This window comes from Triticum aestivum, chromosome 7A, assembly GCF_018294505.1.
Source record: "Triticum aestivum cultivar Chinese Spring chromosome 7A, IWGSC CS RefSeq v2.1, whole genome shotgun sequence".
Taxonomy (NCBI): Eukaryota; Viridiplantae; Streptophyta; class Magnoliopsida; order Poales; family Poaceae; genus Triticum; species Triticum aestivum.
The window spans coordinates 130,940,948-130,955,504 of NC_057812.1; the positions used below are offsets into that span (position 1 = coordinate 130,940,948).

General features: G+C 48.1%; 1 protein-coding gene across 1 annotated transcript; it reads left to right on the forward strand.

Annotated features, from left to right (window-relative positions):
- Positions 1-9,409: 9,409 nt before the first annotated feature.
- On the forward strand, positions 9,410-13,987 carry LOC123149790 (tuliposide A-converting enzyme 1, chloroplastic). Its single transcript, XM_044569529.1, has 2 exons — positions 9,410-10,028; positions 10,887-13,987. The coding sequence occupies exon 2, from the start codon at positions 12,676-12,678 to the stop codon at positions 13,744-13,746; it is 1,071 nt and encodes a 356-aa protein (XP_044425464.1). The 5' UTR covers positions 9,410-10,028; positions 10,887-12,675; the 3' UTR covers positions 13,747-13,987.
- Positions 13,988-14,557: the final 570 nt, after the last annotated feature.

The following is a 14,557-nucleotide window of genomic DNA, read 5'->3' on the forward strand; positions in this document are numbered from 1 at the left end:
CGGCGCGCCTTGCTCATCGGTGTCTTCGTCCCTGTTTACTCTTTGAGATCTCGGTTCTTGGCTTGTGTTAGATGCTTCTGAACCATGACCGTGCACGCCATGTGTTTGTGGAAATGCCGGAGAGGGCCCGCCGGATTGTATCCAACCGGAAACCACATTTCGTTACCTGCTACTCACAGCGCGCCACATTGTGCTGCACTTGATTGGATCAATTTTGCATTTCCTCTATATATTCAATAATTTTCTGAGTTGGTTGTTGATGCGCTCTATGTGCTTGAAGAGTTTATATGCCACAGCCGGCTATGCAAGAGTAGGAGGCGTTCAGTTGCATTCAAATTTCTTGTTCGTGGACTGCATTTGAATGCCATACGTGTACCTGGAGTTATATGGACTGATGATGACTGATCCTGCTTGACTCAAGTTCACCACAAGAATGCCAGTCTTAACTGCGCATCAGTTGATGTCTAATGTCTGAAAGGCATAAAGAGCTCCGGGAAATACAGCACTGATAGCTTTCTCAAGAAAAGTTTTGAGACTTGTGGCTCGTTCGTGTCACTGGCATGCCGAGTGAGGTTACCACCACTTAACCGCCGCTCGTTGCTCCCCAAACCTCAAATCCCCCGCTCCCGTGGCCGAGTGCGCTCGCAAGCATTGAGAGCATTTTTCGGCATAACCGTGTTGCAGTGTTGTGCCATGGTTTGAGCAACTGGGCACTGCTTGGTCAATTCGTATTCGGCAGTCGAGCTTCTGGAAACCATCAGTTCTGAATCAGTAGTTATCTGAACTTCTCCGTTTAGGATTTAGCTTTGGGTGTTATCAGGTGGGGAGGCTACAGAACGTGCTTGCCAGAGAGGGGAAGACGCGGAAGGAGCTGCCGCTGGAGGTGAAGCAGAAAGTCTCCTCTGAGATACCGCAAACAGCAAGCTGCATGATTTGGGAGCAAACGGCAACACCACCGAACCGCAAGGTAGTATCGCCTTGCTCTGCTGACACCTTGGAATACTGATGCTCAGTTGGAATTGTCATCGGGTGCACTTGGAAAGTTGGAGTATTAACATTGGCAATTTGTACCCCTCTGCGATATGGAGTCATTGCTTTGCATTGTTTTTGTGGATGGTGTGCTCGTGCATCTGGCCTAATCTGTCATTTGAATTATCTGGCACAATTTTCGGGTTGAATAAATAACACAATTTGTCTTCTTCATTTTTTTTCCCTTTTTCCTTTGTAGCATTTGCTTCTCCATGGATGTCTGTTCTATTACCTTTACTAATTTCGCACATAAGCAGCAGATTTTGACACAACATTTGAACTCGGAGCAATGCAGCTTCCTTTTCATGTAGGGACTTCTTACCGAAAAAGGCTTTCGCCCCGCTTTATAAATAAAGCAAACCGCCACAAGCAACGAGTACCAAACATGAGTCAGCCACACACACACAAACAACACAAGCACAAGGTTCTGTTGAGGGCTCAGCTCAACAAGCCCAAAGAAAAGAAAGAAAAAAGCCGGAGGCACCGGTGAGCCGAAGCGACTAATCAGGCTCGGGAGGGGGCGGCGGGCGCGGAGGAGCAAGCCGGAGAGCCATCGCACGAAGGTTGGAGATGATGACGGAGATGGCGTCCCGGTCCTGGGGGCGGCTAAGCGGCCGCCAGAGCTGCAAGAAACCACACAGTTTGAACAACGCGCCAGTAGCCTGTCGAAGGGAAATCCGCTGAATAACAAGCTTGTTCCTAATCGTCCAGAGCGTCCAAGCCAGGGCCCCGATAACCAGCCACCTAATGTGGCGATGAGTAGGAGGTGAGGCCTACATTTCGGCGAAGAGGTCCGGGAAGTTGGTGTGGCACCAATTTCCACCGAACGTCTCGCGCGCACAGTTTCACAGGAATTGGGCCGAGACACAGGAGAAGAAAATGTGGTTCGAGTCCTCGGGGGGACCGCACAGGGGACACAACCCATTGCCTGGCCCATTGCGCTTACGCACCTCCACACCAGACGGGAGGCGGCCCCGGATCCATTGTCACAGGAAGATGCGAATCTTCAGGGGTATATGGATAGACCAGATCACCTCGAAGGGGGCGGGGCGGGGGTGGCCACAATGGTGCGATATAGGGATCGAGTGGAGAAGCGGCCCGAGGCCTCAAGGCGCCAGGAGACCCGATCAGGCGCAGGTGAGAGGGCCGGTTCATGGAGGGCCACAGCGTCAAGGAGATCGTGCCAGGCTGCTAGTTCCGCAGCCCCAAAAGGGCGGCGGAAGGCAAGACGCCCTAAGTCAAGAAGGGTCGTCTCGACCGAGACCCGAGGGTCAACGATAATGGAGAATAAATCCGGGAAGCGGGCCGCGAAAGGGACCTCGCCATCCCACCGGTCAAACCAGAAGAGGGTGGCCTCGCTCGAGCCCACCGAGATGGAGGTGCCAATGCGCAGGATAGGCAAAAGCTGAATGAGAGATTGCCAGAAATGTGAGCCGTCGGACCGTTGACAGAACGCAAGGGGCCGGCCGTCGAGGTATTTATTCCGGATAATTTGCAGCCACAAGCCACCCTCGCCATTGACAATGCGCCAAAGCCAGCGGGTCAAGAGGGCAACGTTCATCCGCTTGGATGACACGATGCCCAGGCCACCCTGATCCTTGGGCTTGCAGATCTCAGACCACCAAACCATGTGGTATTTCTGCTTATCGCCCTCACCCGCCCAAAAGAAGCGGGCTTGGATCGTACCAACCTCATGGCGTAGAGTCTCAGGCATACTATAGAAGCTCATGATGAAAAGCAGGAAATTGGTCAGGGGGGAGTTGATCAGGATGGTGTGCGCCGCCTTGGAGAGCCACCGGCCCTGCCACGGCTCAATACGGAGGCTGAGTTTGCCCACAGCGGGGCGCAAGTCAGCGACCGTGAGGCGGGAGTCGCTAATGGGGATCCCCAGGTAGGAGGTGGGGAAGGAGCCAAGCCGACAGTTAAGGCGGTTGGCAATCCCTTGGGATTCATCCGGAGAATATCCCAAAACCATCACTTCGCTCTTAGCAAAGTTAATCTTGAGCCTTGATAGCTCCTGAAAGCAGAGGAGGAGGAACTTGACATTCACGATGTCACTACGGGAGCCCTCCATCATAGTGATGGTGTCATCGGCATAACGTAGGCCATTACCGCCCACCAAGTGGGGAACGATCCCTCGAATGTGTCCGGCCGCTTTGGCTTTATCTAGAATAGAAGCCAAAGCGTCAACCACCATGTTAAATAGGAACGGGGAGAAGGGGTCACCCTGGCGTACTCCACAGAAGGTGGGAAAGTAGGGACCGATCTCGCCGTTGATATTAACCGCGGTCTGACCAGAGGACACCATCTGCATGACCCTGGTTACCCAGCGGTCATCGAATCCCTTCCGCAGAAGGACTTCCCGAAGGAAGGGCCAGCTCACCGTATCATAGGATTTGTGGAAGTCAATCTTCAGGAAGACAGCCTGGAGACCTCTAGAGCGGACCTCATGCAGCACCTCGTGGAGGACCAAGACGCCATCCAGGATGAAGCGGCCCTGGATGAAGGCAGACTGGTCCGGGTGGGTGATGCGGTCGGCCAACTGGGTCACCCTATTAGCATACCCCTTGGCCATGATGCGGAAGATCACATTAATCACCGTGATGGGCCGAAACTGACGGATATCAGTCGCCCCAGGAACCTTGGGGATAAGGGATATGATCCCGAAGTTAAGGCACCGGAGATCAATGGACCCAACATAGAACTCCTCGAAGAGGGCCATGATCTCAGGTTTGACTACATTCCAGAAGGTCTGGAAAAACTTGACCGGAAGGCCATCGGGGCCCAGGGTGGAGGATGGGTTCATGCCACTGATGGCCGACCATACCTCGGCTTCCGAGAAGGGGGCCGTCAAGCCCGTGTTCTCGGTAGCAGAAACACGCTGGGGTTCAGGCCAGAAATCCGGAGCTAGGGAAAGGCCACCCCGAGGGGTGGACGAGAATAAGTCACGGTAGAAGTCGTCGACGTGGGCGCGGATCTCAGGCGGCCGTGAGAGGAGAACGTCGCCCTCTCAGAGGAGGGGGATGGTGTTCCGACGTCTCCTCCCATTGGCAATGGCCTGGAAGTAGGCCGTATTGGCATCCTCCTTGAGGACCCATTTCTGGGTCCCGCGGAGACTCCAATACGCCTCCTCATCCGTATATATGACCATGAGCTGGTCCTCAAGGTCATAGCGCTGGAGCCACTCGTCCGGAGCAAGGCCAGCCGAGTCGGCCCGAAGGTCTAGGGCCTGAATGGCAACCAGGATGGACTTCTTCCGGTCCCGCAGATCACGCCCAAGATTGGCACCCCAGCCTTTCATGAACTGCCTGGCCCGCTTGGCACAGAAGTGCCAGTCGTCAACCGCCAATATCGCACGGTGGGGGGCAAGGTGAGCTTCCACCCAACGAGCACGGACCGCGTCGGCGAAGCCATTCTGGTTAAGCCAGAATGTCTCAAAGCGGAACCGAGGGGGGTGGGGGGGCGCTCGTTCTCCGAAGAGAGGAGACGCGGGACGTGGTCGGAGCCAATCTGGGTGATGGCCCGAAGAGAGACCAGGGGGCACTGGAGTTCCCATTTCGGGGAGACCAGGACGCGGTCCAGAACCGAACGCGTAGGATCGGCTTGGCAATTAGTCCAGGTAAACCGCGCCCCCACCCGGTCCAACTCCCGCAGGCCAAGGTCGGCAATGCAATCGTTGAACATTTGCATGCGGGGGAAGTTGACCAAGTCATATTTAGATTACACCATGTGAATTAATCCTTGTTGAGAAAATGATAACATGATGGTGCCATGAGCTGTCAACAATTCAGAAAAGTTAGACGTCTTTTGATGTTGCTTCATATTGTCAACTGTTGCTGTAATTTCATTTCCTTGCACAGTTTTTATCTATTCTCATGTATATAGGGCCAACCTGGAGCACCAAAATGCAATATATGGGTTTATTGTCCATCTGAGTATGATTGCCACTCACCTGATAAATATGAACGTAAGCATCAAGAGTGCTGGTTGAAAAAGGTATTGCTCAGCCGTCATCTATGTATATATTCAACCATTGGAACTCTAGTCTTGTTCTTGTACATCTCTAGGGATAGTTTTGCAGAAAATGGTACTGAGTAATCTTTGCTTGAAAGTACTTCAGTCTGATTTGCTGGTTCGAATTTCAGAGCACTTTTTCTTTTCAACATTTAGAAATAGGAGAAAAACATTTAGTCCTGGTTGAAACATGTATCATAAAGCATGGATCCTGCTTGTAACTTGGTTGTCAAGTGGAAAGAGTGGAGAGTGCAAGTTCAACAGCAGGTGATAAGGCGCTTTTGTTCTATCAATGGTCCATAAACCAGCGTCAATTAATATGGATAGGAGGGAGTAGAAGATTTAACTGTCTTCACGGCATTGCAACATGTTAAAGCTTTTATTCTTGTGAAGACAGTATAGAAGTGCGTACGAGTTAAAGGTTCTCACAGTAGCATTTGTTTTCCTTTACTTATTCTATACCTTATTTACTAATAAAAGAAATAGGTATTCTTGGTCCATTTTGCTATTTTATAGAAAATCCCATAATGTTTCTGACATTAAACCTGCAGTATATATTAATTATTATTTTTAAATACTCATATCTTCTAAACCGTAACTCCAAATTTAACATGTTATATACGGAATTTGATTAGAAAAATGTGTAGAATCTGAATATGATGTTATTTTACCTATTAACACTTTAAAAAAATATTATCTAGGCTGCAATGTTAATCAACAATGCATTATCCATTTTTTTTCATACCGGTACTGATTTTGATTGGGGATGAGCACCTCAGCAAAATCAAGATTGGACATGAAATTGAAAATAAATTTGCTAGAGACACCCAATAAATAAGGACATGCATAACAAGAAATAAAAGAAAGACCAAATAAAGATGGGATGTCCGCTAAATAAAGGGGAAAATGCACAGGAGATCAGATAAAAATGAGATGTTGCACTATTCTCCTATATATAAGAAGAAGAAAAAAGAGGACATGCATGAAAAAAGTAAAATGAGGCATGCCTGACAAAAAAAAGACAAGTTTGATAAGATATAAATAGTGATGAAACAGGGACCGATACCTATGACATGTATGGCAAGAAATAGTGATGAAATAGGGGCGCAAGTACCTGCGTCCACAGGAGACCATACAAAAATGTTCTTTTCTAGAAAAAAAATCTTTTTATGATTAGAAAATCATGCATCTTTTTAACAGCCCTTTTAACAATTCTTCATGTATTTGATGTTCTTTTGACCTGTTAAATAGTTTTAAATATTATTTTGGAAGATATTTAAATCAAATAAATTCTTTTTTAAATTATCCGTATCTTTTAAACTGTAACTTCAATTTTAACATGTTATATATGAAATTTGATTAGAAAAATGTGTACAATCTGAATATCATGTTATTTTTACTTGTTAAATATTTTTTAAATATTATTTTAGAAGCAAACTTATAGTCTATAGCGTATGATCCGTTTTTCTTTCGTACCGGCGGCGATCTGGATTGCAAATAAACACCCACTAAAACATATAGGAAGAAAACATCGATAACTACACATCGATCCGGATTGCAAATAAACAACAGATTTCTCATCGCGAGAGTGAGAGAAAGCAAGAGAGGGAGAGAGAGAGATGTCTTAGGATTAACCACATTTAAACACGTTTTGGTTTGTGTGAACACTGAGGCCACCGCCGACGAGGGTGAGAAGGAGGATAAGAGGCAACAAAAATATGATGCCTCGCTAAAATAAAGGAGATGGACCTATTGTGGTCTTGAGTGATGGTTGTTGGGTTAAGAGTGTGTGCTATTTTTTTCTCCCGTTGCAACACACAGGCTCTTTTGCTAGTTATCCTTAAGATTATTCGGTAGCTCAAGTTTGTCCTTTTTGGAAGGACTATTGCTCGTTATATCCTTTTCAGAGCAGGGGAAAAAAGGAACACATGATTCAAGTTTATTATTGTGTTTCCCCATTCTTTGTGAGGTAGAGATATTCTCAGACTCTGGCCGGCCCGTGGATTCATCTGTGCTATATTTATCGTCTTCCTTGTTGATGGATGTAAACCACCTGTTATCTTTTCCATGTCACTAGCTTCCTGGGGATTGAAAAAGCATATGAACATATGATACGTAGCAAGTTGATTTAGAAAGTCATATTTATATGACATGTAGCCAGTTGATTTAAGAAGTCATATTTGTTGCATACACGCAGAAGTCATGTAACCTGTTTTTATCATAAACCGGTAACATAAGGTTTTTGATTTGGTTTCCATATATAAAAGATTAAATCTTCTTTTCTATTTATTGAAAATTGTCTTAGTTCTTGGCCCTTGCCCTTTGGGTTTTTGAATGAATCACTAAAGCACTTAGCCTTATTTTTACAATTAAGTGATGTAGTATCATAAGTATTTTGCAGGGACTAGAAGTAGATATGATTTGCTGCATTGTTTCCTTTGTAGGTTTTATTTGCCAGTTGTTTATTTGCTTGGGGGTCCTTTTGTGTTGATCCATCATAAGCTTAGACATGGTTAAAGAGCCCACGCTTTCACGCGTGGACAATCTCTACCAAGTAAACGCGATTGGTTTGGCTCAACAAACTATATACAAATGCCGCTGCTTTACTTTACATGTTTCACAACTTCTCTAGTGGAGTAGATACCTTCCTTTAAAAAAGTCACTATAACATACAGATAATAATGACACTGAGAGATTGCTTATCATATTCCTCATCATCTTTAAAATTTTAAGGATCTTACATAAAATTGTTTTCTCAATGTAAGAAGACAAAAATCAATTCATGCTTTGTATCTTTTCCAGGCCTATGATTTAGACTGTAGAACACAACGCCATCAGGACCGAAGGAAAATGCCTAAGACTTTGATTTATTTATTTGGAGAACAGTACTTGAGAGCGCCCAATGCAGAGGAAACCACAAAGCTTATGGTGATGGATGAAGCAAGAGGCTTCCCTCGGATGTTTGAATTCATTCATCACCGTTATGTGTTTTCCATAAAGAAGATATTCATCGCAGTCACACTAATCCTTCTTGCCGTCATGGTGTTGTGCATTCAGGGAAGGAGTGACACTCATGCTATGGGACGAGCTGCCTATTTGAAAGGTCTCTTCCAGCACGACAATCTTGCAGCGGCCGCGATGGCAATGACTGCATCAGCGGCCATCCTATAGGCATGGTAATTGCAGCAGTTTTCTTGTCGTCCCCATCAACCTCAGCGAGTGAGGTGAGAGTGACGACTTTCTTCCTGAACACAACATCTTTCGTTTGATACCTTTTGGATGGTGGGAGACATCAAGGACCTTCCTGGACGGAGGAATCCATGGCGTCAATGGACGTCTCGGGTGGTGGCTCTCATCGATGCGGCTGCAACCATGATGGCAAGAAGGATTAGAGCAATTGCTGACAAGTTTGCCATGATGGAAGAAACCCTCAATTGTCCCATTGCATGGATGACACCCTGTCCATCCATGAATGCACACTACATGTCCATTCAAGAAGATGTTGCTTCCAGTGAGATATGCTTGGCTTGGATGCTTAGAAGGTGGTCATCGCTTTAAATAGGAGATGATGCATGAAGATGGTGCAAGGCCACGAGAGCTTCGCGGGTGTCATGCGATGGGTGCAAAAATTGATTGCATGCATGCTTGATTGAACATCAACACGCTGCCACCAATCAAATACCCTAAAAAATTCGTAGGAAGGAGCATCGTCCATCTTGATAGACATCCACATCAAACAGAACCCGCCACAATCCATAATGTCCACATCAAACCCACAACTCACTATTTTCAGTCCGAAAATAAATAAATAAATAAATAGCTCACCATTTTGACAGCCTTGGAAATTGAAACTTAGAAGATATGAGTTTAACCAAAGATCCTTACGAAACGCACATCGCCGGACGGCCTAAAATAAATCCATCAAAATATGAACACCGACGTTAAATCTAGGACTAAACTTTGATGTGCCGAAAATACCACTCTCCTCCTGCTCGTCCGATCATAGATTGGTTTGTTTCGTTACCAACCCAATCTTGTTTCCTGGTGCAGTATGCTCAATGCATACTGAATTATTAGCAGAAAATAGCGTCACGGAAGCCACGCATACAACGGACACGTGTGCTTCCAGCCGTCCACGTCATGCTAGCTCGAACCACCTTGCTTGACTTGTTTGCCATCCTCGTCGTTATCAACCCAATCTTGTTCCCTTAAAAAAACGGGATCGATAACTCCCGAACGTCCGTATTCTACGTTTTGGGCCCGAACGCTCTAATTGTCGTTGGATCAGGCACACAGATCTTAAAGCGTGTCAGTGATACACGTCAGCAAACGAACCCGTTCGGAAATATACAACCCGTCCCGAACGCCTTATCCTTCTCCAGGCTCCACTCAGTCCGTTGATTCCCGTCGCCCCCTCATTCTGATTCCACCCACCACCAAATCGCCGGCGATTCCCGGTGACAGCCGCGGCTCACGGAGATCCCGGAGCGCGCGTCGTGTACGGGCGAAGCGGACAGCGCCTCGCGACTAGAGGTCCTACGGCGGGAGCGGCGGCCGCCCCTGGCCAACGGTGAGCTACACGGAGGGCAGCAGCAGCGAGATGGAATCACATTGCCTGTGTCGGCGGCTATGGAGAGAAGTGTAGGAAGCTTCAGCGCGAGTTGGGGAGATGGTGGCGAGGGGAGCTCGTACCGGCGGCGGTTGGAGATGAGACGCAGGGCAGTAGCCGCGCATGGAAATGGGGGACGCACCTTGGTGCGGTGGGGGACTAGCAGCAAAGGCGCCATCTACTCCAGGATCCCGGCGCTGGTTCATTGGGTTAGCGCCTGCTGCCTCTGCTCCAGTGGGAGCCGCTCCTGCTTGTGCTCCGGTCGTCGCCAGCAGGTCGAGTAGGTGGCGTCGTCGAGGTTCCTGCAGTCGTGAACAGGGGACCTGGGAGCTGAGCCGGTTCGGGGATCACGGGCAGCGCCGTCAACATAGAGCTGGTGAGATTTCTGCTCCATTCCTCCCCCCACGACAGCTTCATTCGGCTGAAATTGCAGTGGATAGTGTATGTTTGCAGCTATGGCAATTCTTGTACTGAATTTTTTGCCATTAAAATGCAGTGGACAGTGTGTAATTTTTTGCAGATATGGCAATTTCTGTAGTGGAATTGCCATGAAAATGTAGTGGCCAGTGTATGCAGGCTGTTATAGAGTCCATGAAAATTTGTTGGAAATGTTCTGCATTTTTTTGGGTCCATGGCAATTTCAAGGCGGAAACATATCAACATCATGGCCATTTTGCCATGTAGCTTGGTAGCATCACATAAGTATTGCAGACATCATAATATTCTTTATTACACAATTTTGCCATGATATGTTTTTGATATGGCAATTTAAGATGTCAAAAACATTTGCAAACTTGCCATGGCAAAGTTAATATGTGCAAAAACATGTAAACTTTTTTTTTGTAATTAAGTTTGTACAAAAAATTGGCAAACTTCTTTCACTAAGATGTTCAAAAAACATGGCAAACTTGCCATGGCAACAAAAGATGTTCAAAAACATGGCAACTTAAGATGTACAAAAACTTGGCAAACTTGCCACGGCAACTTCTTCCTTTTTGTGAACTTCATAGTGTTGGCAACTTTTCCTATTGTAAAGATGCAGATTTGCTATGACTTCTTCCTTTTTTACGCCATTTATGAAAACATAAACTTGAACATGGCAATTTCTTTCATAGAATGGTAAAAGACCATGGCAATTTTGCCGTGCAGAAGTCTAGTAGTTTATTAGTTATAGAAAAACTGGGCTTTAATACTAGTCATAACTTAACATGGGCCTTTTTTTTCTTTTTCACAGAAAAAAGGCCTGTAGGGGCCCGGTGGGTGGGGGCGTTTGTGCTGGTTCGTTCTCCTCCCGAACAAATCGTTTGGTCAATGCCCCTGCCCTCCCAAGCGATTCGTTCGGGTAGGGGTGTCTGCAGGCCGAACAGACACGCCTTTATCGGGGTCATTTAATATGCATTTTCACGATGACATTTTTATATTTCATAAGGTTTTCATATTTTAAGAACATGGCAATTTTTTAACTTTCTAGCATGCCAAAAAATTAGTTTATTACCATGGCAATTTCGAGCTTCATTTTGGCATGCAATTTTTTTTGTGATGTCAACTTTTCTTTATCACAACATGGCAAAAATTCCCTTTCATTTTGCGTGACAAATTTACTTTAACAAACATGGCAAAAAAATCCTTTCATTGCCATGCAATTTTTTTACTCTTTTTTGCCATGTCAAATTTACAATTTTTGGTCATGGCAAAATTCTCCTTTTATTTTCCATGCCAAAATAAAGAAAAATTATGGAGCATGGCAAATTAGCTTTCTACTTGCGATGTCAACTTTTACTTTATTTCACCATGGCAATTTTTAACCTTCATTGCCATGGCAATTTTACGGTTAAATACTTGGCAAATTTACTATCTACATACATGGGAAATTTTACTCTATTTTTGCCATGTCATAATTTTACTTTATTTTTTCATGGCATAATTTTAACTTTATTGACATGGCAATTTTACTGGAACATACATGGCAATTTTCACTGTACTTTGCCACGTCAAAAAATTACTATATTTTTTGCCATGGCAATTTTACCTTAAAATACTTGGCAAATTTACAATTTAAATACATGGCAAATTTTACTCTATTTTTGCCATGTCAGAATTTTACTTTATTTTGCTATGGAATTTGTTTAACTTCATTACTATGGCATATTTACTTTTAAATACATGGAAATTTCGCATGGTCAATTTTAAATTAGTTTCATGGCAATTTCTCCATGTTTTTATTTTTTTGGCTGCGTGTAATTAAAACACCACAGCAATTTTCCTGTATAAGTTTTTCTTCTCAAATTCCATACAAAGCCTGTCAATTTTAATTAAAACATCATGGAAAATTTTAATATTTTTAAGCATGCCAAATTTGAGATTTTTTTACCTTGCGCTACTTTATTCTCGGACCACGGCAAATTATATTTTTTTCGACCCTGGAATTAGAATTTTTCATTAAACTTTTTGATCAAAGACATGCCCACTAACTGGTTTTTTACATGCTCACGTAGCAGGATTTTTTTTGTTTCTATTGTAAAAGAAGCGTCATTTTTTGATTTTTTTAAGAACTATTTTTTGTTTATAAAGCTGGGCCTTTTTAGGCCCTTTTTTGGTTTTACGTACACGTGTTGAGGGAAGAGGCTGAAAGGGTTCGGGCTGCCCTTCCACCACACCGAACGACACAATCGTTCGTTCCATCGCTCCTCCCTGCCGAACCTTTCCGTTCGGACCGGGGTTCTCCCAGACCGAACGGTCGGGAGTTATCGACGTCCAAAAAAAAAAACCCAATCCTGTTCATGCATGGTGCCGGTCTGCCGGACAAGCACTCTGTATCTCTATACCACCGTGAACCACCACACAACCTGTAAAGCGCAGACGTGCAGTGCGGGTGCAGCAACGGGGGTGGCCGGAACAACAAACCCGTGTGCCCGGCGCGCCACCCCAACGGCAAGGCGAGGGCCGGCCACCCCGTTCCGTTCCGTTCCACGCGATCGGCGCTACCAGCTCGAATACAAAATATCGAAATTGTTCGGTTTAAAATGGCCCGTCCCCTACTTGCTCTGCTGCACTTGTCCTGCGCCAGCACCGCGCTCCAGGTCACCAGCTCGACCTCGCAGAGCGCGCCCACCGCCGGAATGGCTTCCAGCGCCGCCGCCGACGTGGTTGAGACCGAGCTGTTCCCCTTCATCCGCGTGTACAAGAGCGGCCGCGTCGAGCGCCTGCTCGGCACCGACACCGTGCCGGCGTCCTTGGACGCCTCCACGGGCGTGGCGTCCAAGGACGTCGTCATCGACCCGGCCACCGGCGTCTCCGTCCGCCTCTACCTCCCGCCAGCGGCTGCGGCGTCCGGGGGCGAAGGCAAGAAGCTGCCCGTCCTCGTGTACTTCCACGGCGGCGGGTTCATGGTCGAGACGGCGGCCTCCCCGACGTACCACCGCTACCTCAACGCGCTCGCCGCCCGCGCGGGCGCGCTCGCGGTGTCCGTGGAGTACCGCCGCGTGCCGGAGCACCCGCTCCCCGCGGCCTACGACGACTCGTGGGCGGCCCTGGCGTGGGCGGTCGCCGGCTCCGCACCGGGAGGCCCCGAGCCGTGGCTCGCGGCGCACGGGGACGCGTCCCGCGTGTTCCTCGCCGGCGACAGTGCGGGCGCCAACATCGCGCACAACGTCGCCCTGCGCGCAGCCGCCGAGGGCCTCCCGCGCCCGTGCGCGGCCATCGTCGGCGTGCTGCTGGTGCACCCCTACTTCTGGGACCCGACCAACGCCATGGCGCCGGCGCTGGAGGTCAGGATCCGCAACGAGTGGCGGTTCATGTGCGCGCGCCCCGACGCCGGGGTCGACGACCCGAGGTTCTGCCCGACGTGCGCCGTGGCGGCGCCGCGGCTCGCGGCGCTGCCGGGCAAGAGGGCGATGGTGGCCGTGGCGGGCGACGACTTCCTGGCGGTGAAGGGGCGGGCGTACCACGCGGCGCTGCTCGCGAGCGGGTGGCGCGGGGAGGCCGAGCTGGTGGACACGCCGGGGCAGGACCACGTGTTCCATCTCATGCGGCCGGGGACGGAGGCGGCCGCAGACATGTTGGACCGCGTCGCGGGGTTCATTTCTCGTGCTTGAACTCACCTGCTCCCCGTTGAAGTTGAACCGTGCGCGGTTCCTGTCGTCGTGCGTTAGGGCGGCTAATAAATGAAGCAGACTCGCTATCTCCCAAGAGCAACGGATTTGAAGTCTTCTCTCGTTTGCTATACATCTGTGCTGCATCCATCGGCGTGCGTTGAAATTAGTATGTTTCGTGTCTATGTCAGTAACAATATTTTCTTTGAATTTTGAAAAACTTGATAGGCTCCCCATGACAACATAGTGGGAGCTCAATGCCTTTTGATCTCGATTCATGCTTTGGAAGAAAGATGCCCACGTAAGAGCATCTACACCCAGCACCTCAAACCTGTCTTAAACGTTCGGGCGGACGGACCGATCACTGACCGGTCAAAAAACCCGACTCAACGAGGGCCTCAAACTGGTCTCAGACGTCCGGGCTATCCGACACCCCTCATATCCAGCCCAAATATAGGCAGGATATGAGGCGGCCTACGCACGTCCACCACGTCAACCGGCACATCATCGACCCCACGCCGTCCTAAAAAAACCCAATTTGTCCCCTCTAAGAACCCTAGCTCACTCCACTGTCCTCTCTCGCTTCCCCGCCCCTCCCTCCTCCAATTCCAACCGAATCCAACGACATGTCGAGCTCCGGCAGCCACTAAAGCTCCAACCTCGACATTGACGAGAAGCTGACTCTCTGCATTGCGCTGGAGCGGTCCAAGGTGGACACAGGGGGTAGCTCCGGATCTGCACCGTCGCCGCTCCTACGCCGGTGCAGTGCGGCCGCCGAAGCTGCCCCTCATGGCCCGTGCTTAGCTCCGCGAAG